Consider the following 11,138-nt stretch of genomic DNA (forward strand, 5'->3'; position numbering starts at 1 on the left):
GGGGGGGGGAAATGCAAACGGGCTTAAGGCCCTATTCCCTTGTGAGAAACTATTGTCACGCGACTTTTTATTTTCAATGTATAGTTTAATTTACAAATTTTAATGTAAATTAATATCATATTAAATTATATAAAATCTAGCTGGTTGTAGTTTTAACTTTGTGTTAACCATCCCACAAGATAAGCGATATATCCGCTTAAATTCTGGTCCTTAACTTTATAGTCGTACTAAATAATAAAATGTATTTTATTATATAATAATATAATTATAAATATACAGTGAAAGAATGGAATGGGATTTGATAGATTAGGACACGTATAGAAAGGGGAAATATTATATTTCAGTGTGTCTCCTCCGTCGATTAGTAACCTAACGCACTTGCGGATATCTAAGGACAGTGGTCGCTTTGCCATTTCGGCAAATTGAGGTGACCATTTCGCGTTCTCCACCTTATAATATATAAAAAAATAACGTAGAAAATGTAGGTATAACAGGGGATTTTACCTGATTAGTCATGGCGACGAATATACAGCATAGGTACCAATAAGCGATCCAGTGGAATTGCTGTGCAATGAGATCGGCATCGTACGTTAGCAGCTGCCATACGATCCTCGCCAGGACTGGTACTGTTATAGCAAAGTTATCGCCATTTGTTTCTATAAAATCGTGACGCGTAATTGAAGTAGGATCGATATGGTGTTCACGAAACGGCCTTAAAAAGTTCTGGAAAAATTTCATTTAATATTTTTAAACGAACATGTTATTGTATTGCCTTATTTACTAGGTCTTAATTAGAAATCGCAGTGTGACTCATTTATTATCATTGCAACTGTATTGTAAAAATATAATAATTTAATTTTATATATCTGTATATAAACAAAGTTATCATTATAATCTAAAACACAGCAATTCAAACATATCTGTACAGAAGCCAGACAGTTGATCAACTTAACGAAAAATTAAGATTATACAGCTTTCGCCAATGTTATTCACTTGTTGCAGCATTTTCAGGTAATTCTTTTTCCGTTACGCTATCTACACTTGTCTTCTATTGGATCAAACTTGGAGCGTGAACAATTTCTCTTCCCAAGCTATTCCATAACTAAACTGTTTATTTACTAAGCAGTTAAACTATATACATCTAATATAGGTAATAAGAATTTAATTAATGTACTGGAAATTTTACTCAAAATAGCCATAAAGCGAGGCTAAAAGAGATTTAAACAGGCAAAGAGAATGCACATTACGTTCCTTTCATACAATGCATGAAAAATAAAAGTATTTTTAAACTACAACTGTGTGAAGAAGAGGAATCTCAAGTATAAGATGCTTCATAGTTTTGCGATTAATAATTAGCAAACGTCTAATTTAGACCACACTAGTGTATTTAGTAAAAAAATATTTTACTATGAATTTATACCAAATCAATTTACGTCAATCTAATAATTTTGCTCTTTTTAAAATGATATGACTATAAAAGCTTACCTAGTGGAAGTAAACTTTAAAATTATTTAATAATGGACTTATGAATAGAGCCATTATCAATTCCTTAAAGTATTGTTTTTTTTTGTGACTGAGTAGTCACTGTTTGCCTTGAGGAGGCATTTACAGTTTCACCGGGCTTGAGGTGGCCGAGCGCAGATGGCGCTTAGCCTGAACCTTGTTTTTAAAGTATTGTACTGCTTTCCTGCTGTATTATGGTTCTATTAGCAAAAGATGCTTAATAAAACATATGTTAAAGTCAATAATAACAATATATCTCATTACTCATTATCATTAGATTTATTGTATGGAGAAATACAATTGTATCTCACGCTATTAAAAGCTGAATATCTTTAATATCTGCCTTGTTGTATACAACATTTGATAACATTTGGAGCGAACCCTCTCACTCTGATTTACCCATGATCGTAACTCTGTTTGCAATGTGATGCCAAAGCCAAAAAGGTAGCGAATAAAAGAGTAGCATCCACTTCGGCCATCAAATATGAATATCAAACAATATCCAATAAAAGGACCGACAGGTTTCCCCATTTCATTAAATTATACAAACGACGTAACGTTAATAATACAATTACAATTCCCAGTCGACTTTAATTTTACACATATAGTCAACTAATTAAATGTAAGTTTTATTTTTGTACCAGAAGTAACTAGCGAGAAACCCAATGTAATGGAACCAGCACCATGCACTACCCACACCCACTCAACAACAGCAATTAGATTTATGATCCGTAGCGCTTTTGTGCAGAAGGCAACTTGATAAGGAGTCTTTTGAAAGCAAGATTTTTGCTATGATCAATATGATATGATTTGATATTAAAGTGTTGACAGAAACCATGAAGAACGATGTGTTACTGGCCTATATAAATTTAGTGGTGATACAAGTGTCTTTTATTGTTATGTTAATTATAAAAAAACGGGAGAGCAAATTTCAAGGTCGCATCAAATTTCGTTACACGACACAGAGAGAGAAAGAAGAAATATGACTCAAATATAATAAAAAAAGTCTGTTGTATTCTAAATCCACAGAGGTACAGTCATAACGTAATCATAATCATTTGGCACCCACCTCTCTGTAATTGGGGCGCAAGCTAAAAATCGACAAATAATATACAGAATTGGTATAATAAATGAACTTTATGTATTACCAATCTGTACAATAATTGACAATTTCAAGTTTGCGTCTGGAAAATATCTAATAATCCATGTTTACATGAACGTCCATAAACCAGGGGGCAGGTTATGATGAAAAATATGGTAGTTATGAATCTAAAAAACACATATACCTAAATCAATTTATGGGACTTTCAAAACTTAAGATCCCAAATCACATATGTAAGTCAATTTTTTTTAAAGATTAGTCAATATAACATTATATAGGTTTCAAAGAAAAACCTAAAACTCTGTGAAAAAACATATTGTCATCCCTATTGTTATTTTTGACAAAACAGATAGAACAATATATTTTAAAAGGGGGCTTTGGTCACAGAAACAAACTGTTAGAATATTTACTCTTAAAATAGTACCAATTTTTTCAAATAATTATGAAACAATTGTTATAATAATTTATAACCAAGATAATAGTTTGTGCTTGGATATGATTCACACAAAATCTTTTAGCTTAGTTATAATTATGAATATCATGAACAAAAATATATTTACTGTGAACATAAGAATACAAATTTTAAATTGCTAACTGTTTAAACATGTTAGTGTAAGTGATCATGTACCATACAAAACCTTAATAACTATACAAAACAAATAAAAAGTAAAGTTTCCACAGGTGTTAATAAAATATTAAGAAATTGCAAAGTTAAAGTGTGATTTTTCACATGCATGTACTTTAATATGAAAAGATCTACCAAGAGTGCAGAATTAATTATGCTAAGCAATGCATAAAGCAGTATACTTTTTTGTTGCCTTTTTCATACAAATCTAGATTCAAGACATCGCAATGATTTAAAATTTTGAAAATTGAAATAGAAAACATTTGAAAAGAAATTATACATATAAAATTAAATTGAAAATGTATTATATATACGGTAAATAAATGATTATAGTTCTAAAGATAGAAATTTTTATATTGAACAAAAAATAATATTAAAAGTTTTTGAGAACTTTTATTGTATTATCAATTTTTATTTGCATCAATATTATACCTGAACCTAATAAATGACAATTGATAAAAGAGATAAGTATTAATTTAATTGGTAGAAGTAGTTACTTGATACAAAAAATTGAAGTGAGATATTTCAGTTAGTATTTTTAAGGACTTCTTTTTAGTCTTATGGTCTTTTTAGTTTTAAAGACCAAAAACATACATAATAGATATAAGTTAGTAATACTGTAAGTTATTTATCTCATGAAATTATTATGAAAATGGCAAACATGTGGTAAATTATTTGTTTGTATGATCATTCTCTAGTCACTTCATATACCTTGCCAATTAAAGGTAAATCTACAGCTCCCCAAGTGTCAGCTGCCCAATGCACTATGCCAGAGGCAAAGTCTGCAGTCAACACTCCTGCTATTGCTGCAAAGAATAGTGACGCATCTGCTCTGACATACCGGGCCATGAGCAGCCCTGCACAAACAGTTAATGTGCAACAAAACACCACACACACCCATTCCTGAAGTCTCTTTCCTGTTTACAAAGAATACTTGTTAGTGGTTTAGTTAACATTAATATAGGGTGTCTTGGTTTTGCGCAGCAATCCCATATTCTTTGTTTATAAAAGTATTAACACTTCGATTGTATATTCTTATAATTATAATACTTCAGAAGTAAAATTATTTAAATGACTCATTTCTCTGAATAGTATGACAGGCTTCAGTAAAATCAAATTAAGAAATTAACAAACATTACATATAAAAAAAAATCTTGATAGGTCAAGACATCACAGACACTCATCACTACTTTGCTAACTCTATTTTAGAAAATACAAAGATAAACTATACATTGAATATATACGGAATTTACTTAAGTACATAGTAAATATACGCTATTGGTTGCTAAGAGGTACGATTTACAAATTTAATAGTAACCTACCTGGACTATATAACTCAGCAAGCTCTTGAGCACCTCGATGCCGTGGGCCCCATCTTGGTTGTTTACCTCTTTCACTCATTAATTGCGTATTTGCATTAGGATCATCTTCAGACATAGAATGTTCAAGGATTTCTCGTTCTGTTTTTACCGGTGCCAATAATGTAGTAGCCATACTACTTGCATATTCAAAACGTTCACATCCTAAGGTACTGAGGCCATCTCTTTTAGCACACGGTGGTATTGGGAGTGGTAGAGTCATTTCTATACCTGTTTAGTAAAAATGTTCAATATAATCTAAAAAATCTGAAAAGATTAAACGACAACAACTGAAATATCAATATATTTTTGCTTATCTATGATATAGCAACATCATACAAAGATTATTCGCGTTGTGCGTCATAATTTTATCATTACACAGTCACAGCTGTCTAAGTCCGATAAACTTACAAGTTTTACAATTCAACTCAAACAGCAATTTGCCTACAGTCCATCAAGGACCAAGACCAAGAATGTATCTTTTGGTAGTTTTTTGACATTGACATTTTATATACTACTATATTATAGTTAAATAAGGATCTTATGGCAGTCGGAAAAAATGTGAACTAATAATGTCATCTTCAGTCTTGACAGCATCATATTACGACCAATGAGGAAACAGGAGCAGTACGGTTTGATGTTGCTATTTTCATAATTTTGAAACTCCATAAAATATGACGAATGATGTTTTGCAAGTGGGGTAACTGTGGTGTAAATTAATTTTGTGGGGTAATGGGGATGTATCTAATAAGTAGTAAGTAATTTGAACGAAACTAAGTACACTAGTTGCAAATCAATTGCTTGGAGCCGTTTCGTGAACGAATTTCGGAAGAAGTAAGGAACTTTTCGCTCACTGGTAACCCTTTAAACTTGAAGGCGCCCCGCCGTCAATGTCAAAAAACTGTTATAATGTAACGCTGTCAGGATGACTTTGTTAGTTTTAATTTCTCGATATATTTACAGATAAATAAAATTGAACTGTCAAAATTATTACAATATGGGATAAGCACGCTTCGCGAACATAACATAATAGTATTATATATTTTTGTTAATTTTAACAAATAACTAATTTTGAAAATTTGCCAGTCTGTCTGTCCGGAATTCCGTGTTTGTTCCGGGTAATTTCAAAAACGGCTGGTCAAATTTGACGGATTTTTTATTACAAGAAATATTATTAATTTTTTTTTAAAGAGAAGACAGAAAAACGGACTGCATCAACTCCGAGGTGGACATTGATGCCTAGGCTATCCTCAGCGTTAGAGGAACTATACTCTACCTAGTATCTTAATATTATTCGCCTGTGAGTGCATATACGTACTACGGGGCGTGTGAAACATATCATACGTAGGTATTATAAAAGTTTTGCCAATCTAGCGGAGCCTGGGCTAGTCACTAGTTTTCTATGAAACAAACTAAATAATTTTACTTTAAATGTTATTTAAATTTAACATTTTGTATTAAGTTATCATAATTATGATTTTTAGGTAAAGAACACACAAATTTAAGGAATAACATTCTTAGTAAAAAGATTTATAGGGCAACGTAACAGGAACTTCACATTCTGCAAGGTGATTAAAAATAGATCCGTGAATTAGATCAGTGCTTTTATCTTATAACGTCTCTCCCAGATTATAGAGGTTTTATTAGAGGAAATTATTAAGGCAGTATTTGCTACGACAATTAATTAAGATATATTTTGTCAGCTAATGTGCATTGGAATAAAATAAATGGTGGGTACACAATTCAATAACAAGATATGTACTAAAAATAAAGTTATTTATAAAATAATAAGTATTTCTGACTTTAGTGCGTTTTTGTCACAGATATATATATATAATATACGAATATAATAAATACATTCCGACTTATTGCGACGTATTACTGAATAGTGATACACATGTTATTTCAAAGCTAATTCAAAATAGAAGGTACCAACATGTCCCTTGAAGATTAAGGACAATTATTTGCGGCAATACGTTATGATTCTAAGCAAAGATACGAATGGCATTATGTTCCTCGCGTGCATATTAGTGGGGCTACAGGAACACAGCACCCTCCCAAGAGAGAGCACGCCTTTACATAACTTCTCTAGATACAAGCGCCGAAGCCGGAAGTTAAAATTAACTATAATTACTTTTTACAGATTCAAAATGTCGAGATACAAGCAACCAGAAAAATTGGAGAAATTAGCTTTACGCAAACTTGGCGATTGGATTGCGTTACAAGCAGAGATTCAAATGGCGCCGGCAACAGTACTCGCTCAAGAAAACATTAGTAATGCTCAAGTAGTGCTAGCACAGAGCATTGACGTTATTCGAACTTATCTTGATTTTAACGTCCCTTGGATGCTTTACGACTCATTAGCAGAAGAGACGATAAGAGCTCTTTCGGATTTAATAGAAAAAACTAAAAATTCGTATGGATTTAGAATTTCCATGGGAAAATTTGTCACTCAAATGAATGTTATTGTAAAAATGTCTGAGGTACTGTTCACTAAAAATCTTACGTATCTGTCTATTGATAGAATTCCTAAGATGATTCGTTCAGTTTTTTATGCCAAGTTATACATGCTCAAAGGTTTGGTAAATCTAAATTTAGGTTCTCTCTCAGGTGGGTGGAAAACAGCAGATATGGAGGGTGCTATTATTCAATCCTTAAAAGAATTACATTCCCTTAAATATCTTGTTATAAACTACGATTGCACTGACAACATCCTTATATGTATTGTACAAAATTGTCCAAAATTAGAAACACTAGATGTTTCTTCTTCTAAATGCATATCAAATGAGAGTGTTGACATCATTTGTAACCTAAAAAAATTAAAAAGCATACAACTCTATAGGACGTCCGTTACGTGGACAGGATTTACGAATTTGCTTTTGCATTGCGATAATTTGGAAGACGTGGGCAGATGTGACGAGATTGGTAGGGTATTAGAATTCATACATAAAACAGACATTGGACTAAAGCAATTCAAATTAAAAACTTACGTCAGTCGTTACGCTACCGATACTCATTTACAATTGGCGGTGAAAATGTGTCCCTTGATTCGGAACATGACCGTTTTCCACAACACTTTGCAAAGCGATCTCTTGATATTGATAGGTTTAGATCATTTGTGCGATCTCAAATTATTATCATGTGATTTTTATGCTGACCAAATTAAACAGGTGCTTCAAGCTAAGGGTTGTAACATTATAAGCTTACACCTTGAACATGTCGATCAAATCGATTTGAATGCTTTAATGTACATAAGTCAAATGTGTCCATTGCTTGAAAATTTTACTCTTTACAATTGCTCATTGATACAGCATACATCTTTATATACAAAAAAACTTGATATATTACCATTCAGAAATTTAAAAAAATTAACGTGCGTGAGCACTTGCACTGATGAACAGTTATTATTCATGCTAAGTAATTGTGTAAACGTAGAATTTCTTCATATTGGAACAGCTATACAATTCACTGATGATTTCATATTTAAAGTATTAGAGAAAAATCCACTGATACATCTGAGAGAATTGCGTATTATGCAATCTGACTTTATGACTGTTACTTCTGTTGAAAGAATAATCCATAGTTGCATGAGCTTAGAAATATTAGTAGAACTAGAGAGTTGGACTCTTTTAACAGATAGTGATCGCGAGTTTATAAGAAATTATATTAAAATTAACAACTTCAATATCGACACAAGCCCTATCAGAAGATATGATGCATGACAAAGGAATCACTATTGGTCTGCACTGCTGTAGAGTATCGATATATTTCTAAATAGACTTCCATTAAAAAAATTGAACATACTTTGTTAAGCGTTTCCTTTAAAATAAAATAAAAAATCTACTAGTCCCATCCCCTAGATCGTCAAATGGCGTCACACAATCCAAACTATTAGACGACGCGTAGACTTGAAATTTTGGACAGTTCTTTTTAGTACACGTAGATATAATCGAAGACGAAAAAAAGTTTTATGAAATTCTGGACAAATACCTTCAAGTAAGGCTTTAAATAGGGAGCAAGTTAAATCATAGAATACATGAGATTATAATCACTGTGATTACTTTAAAATATCTCTCCAGCAATGTTGATTGATATTAATCAAAACATTTATAAATTTACGTTTACTCATTTTACATTTTATTTTATCACAATTTGACAAGCAACGGACCAATACTAAATCAATACTGTATTTCGGGAATAAAGGAAAGTAATGTTTAAAAAGAAATGGATGTTCAATTTGTTTAAACCATTCGATATACCTGTATATACAGGATAATAGATTAAGAATATAAATATAACTCCGTGTACATCATGTATCATATAATGACCTTCATCGGCGTCTGGGACGGTGCCTTAGACTTAAGGTTATCGCGCACTTATCGAATACCGTCGCGGTGTACATTCGCCGTCGTCGATTGAGCGGCCTAAAGATATTTTGTTAGAAAACCGATTAGTCATTCTCCTTTGCACATCTTGAGGCAGCGCAGTTCACAAGTGTCTCGCAGCTTTGCTCTCGTCAAAAAAATGGGGAGAAAAACTGAACTGAAAGCTATTAGTAGGTGGCGCCAGCGGTAGGTTTTCTGTCATCATTGTCATTTCTGTCAATTAATTATACGTGGCCACTCCTCGCCTTGCCTTGCGATATCCACCGAAAAACACACACCTCCACATCGACGTCGCCAATTGAATGGGATATAAAGAGATAAATTTGTTAACAAAACGTTGTCATACTCGCTTTCGCAAAAATTGAGGGAGGAATAAAAAAACTGTTTTACTTTTATTAAAATGAAGCGATTTTGTATTATCCATTTCTATTTAAATAATTATTGGAACACGAATGTATTCTATATAATTATCTTATATAAATATAAAAAATAATAATTTAAAAATGCATATGTTTAGATGGATGGATGGATGGATGCTTGTTTGAAGGTATCTCCAGAACGGCTGAACGAATCTCGACGAAATTTAGCCAACACATGGAACATAGTCTGGAAGAACTCATAGGCTACTTTTTTTTATTTCGCACGTACAGAGTCGCGGGCGATACCTAGTAGCGATATATAGTAAATGCAGGACCATTTCCTAGTTCCTTTAGTACTACATAGGATGTAGAGCACCAAAATCTAAACTAACTCTACCTAAACTGATGGATAACATTTTGAGTATTTAGAATAAAATAAAATAGTATAGCCAAAATAATACTTGATCCTTTTACACTTTATTTATTTCATATGGGCTCTATTTAGCATTATTGTGTGTGCTTCTCAATCTAGTAGTATAAGGTAATTCTAGTACTCTTGTGTTTGGTACTAGAGCAAACATATACACAGGATAAATTCCACTAGGGAAGTTGGTCTGCTTACATTGTTTAATCCTTTTTAAATTTGCTTTCTTAAAAATTCTCATGTAATCTCTTAATGATCTAGTCACTGATGAATCTGCCTCATCTTTTTCTGTGGCACCTGATGAGGTGACATTTTCCTTTACAACTAAAACTCCATTTTCAGTCAATGCATCTCTGGAAATTTATTAAATATACATATTAACTTTAATAATTTTATTTGTTTCAAGTAAATGTTTTCTCAATGTGAGGGAATTTACCTGCATCTAATTAGATATAGTACAAGATCTTCATCAGTTAAATACCCTAAAACCCACTGATTCCAGACGACATCATACTTTTTCTCTGGTGTAAATTCCTGTAAGCTGACTTTATATAAAGTTTCAACTTTACTTTTGTTATCACCAACAAAGTCCGCTATTGCATTAAGAAATTTTTCATCAGGTTCTATAACATCGACCTTTTCAAAATTTGGTATCAATAAATATTTTGTTATCCGGCCAATACCAGCGCCACAATCCAAAGCAAGATTTGGAGCAGGGCCATTATCTAAAGCAAATAATGATTTTAGGAACAGTTTTGATCCTTCAATATCAGCATTTGAGATAAATCCAAACCCTCCAAGCACTCCATCAACAGTCGGAGGAATTTCAGCCCAATACTTCAGTGACAATTCATAATTAATTGAAGTACTATGATTCATTTTGCATTTGCTTGAATGTTTCAATATTAGAAGTTACAGTTATAAAATTATATTCAAAGGTTGTGGTGTGATGTGTAGTGTAATTATAAAACAACAAGATAATAAATTATAATATATTTTATATACTCTTTGAATTATAACCTACAAAACATAAAAGAAAACAAGATAAGAAACGAGAGATACTGACAGATTGTTGTTTTTATTATTCACTCGAAAGAGCAGGCAAAGGAACTAAGCCATACAGCCTTGTCTTTTTTATTTTGAATATAGAGAATTTTATAATGTATAGGCCGCAGCCAAGTCTTATTTTTCTTCTTTCCATCTCTTCAAAATCCATAAAGGCCGAAGCCAAGTCTTATTTTCTTAAATTTTCCATATTTTAAAAAAGGGTAAAGGCTAAAGCCAAGTCTTTATATCATAATCTTTGGAATTTACAATCCATGTAGATTTGTCAATCCAGTATCATCCAAAATTTCCAAAAACAGGGATACCATGTTTCATAT

General features: G+C 32.1%; 3 protein-coding genes across 6 annotated transcripts in view; 1 reads left to right on the plus strand and 2 right to left on the minus strand.

The window, feature by feature from the left end:
• Positions 1–5,157, minus strand: part of Kua (Plasmanylethanolamine desaturase Kua) — a 6,599-nt gene extending 1,442 nt beyond the window's left edge. Inside the window, exons 1-4 of one of the 3 annotated variants that reach the window (XM_013325924.1) lie at positions 5,000–5,157; positions 4,553–4,855; positions 3,942–4,147; positions 505–723 (exon numbers count right to left, since the gene is read on the minus strand). In XM_013325924.1, coding sequence (XP_013181378.1) covers positions 505–723; positions 3,942–4,147; positions 4,553–4,811 — 684 coding nt within the window. In that variant the 5' untranslated portion in view covers positions 4,812–4,855; positions 5,000–5,157. Of the gene's footprint in view, positions 1–504; positions 724–3,941; positions 4,148–4,552; positions 4,856–4,927 lie in introns of all 3 variants that reach the window. The other 2 variants (XM_013325922.1, XM_013325923.1) reach the window with 2 other exon arrangements.
• A 676-nt stretch (positions 5,158–5,833) lies between these two features.
• On the plus strand, positions 5,834–8,391 carry LOC106127779 (uncharacterized). 2 transcript variants are annotated; one of them, XM_013326019.1, is made up of 3 exons: positions 5,834–5,932; positions 6,073–6,318; positions 6,732–8,391. In XM_013326019.1, exon 3 carries the CDS (start codon positions 6,739–6,741, stop codon positions 8,308–8,310), a length of 1,572 nt encoding a protein of 523 aa, XP_013181473.1. In that variant the 5' UTR covers positions 5,834–5,932; positions 6,073–6,318; positions 6,732–6,738; the 3' UTR covers positions 8,311–8,391. The 2 variants fall into 2 exon arrangements, with proteins under 2 accessions (XP_013181473.1, XP_013181472.1); XM_013326018.1 differs by having other exon boundaries at positions 5,834–6,318.
• A 1,399-nt stretch (positions 8,392–9,790) lies between these two features.
• Positions 9,791–10,753, minus strand: LOC106127508 (alpha N-terminal protein methyltransferase 1-like). The gene is given in 2 exon segments (NM_001312385.1): positions 9,791–10,109; positions 10,193–10,753. Coding segments are annotated over 2 exon segments (723 nt in total). The 5' UTR covers positions 10,636–10,753; the 3' UTR covers positions 9,791–9,829.
• Between the last annotated feature and the right edge of the window lie 385 nt (positions 10,754–11,138).

Source organism: Papilio xuthus, unplaced genomic scaffold (assembly GCF_000836235.2).
Source record: "Papilio xuthus unplaced genomic scaffold, Pxut_1.1 DF824655.1, whole genome shotgun sequence".
NCBI lineage: Eukaryota > Metazoa > Arthropoda > Insecta > Lepidoptera > Papilionidae > Papilio > Papilio xuthus.

What these genes read in the sequence shown, in the direction of transcription:
- LOC106127779 (XM_013326018.1), top strand. Translation starts at nt 6,739, where the DNA reads ATGTCGAGATACAAGCAACCAGAAAAATTGGAGAAATTAGCTTTACGC.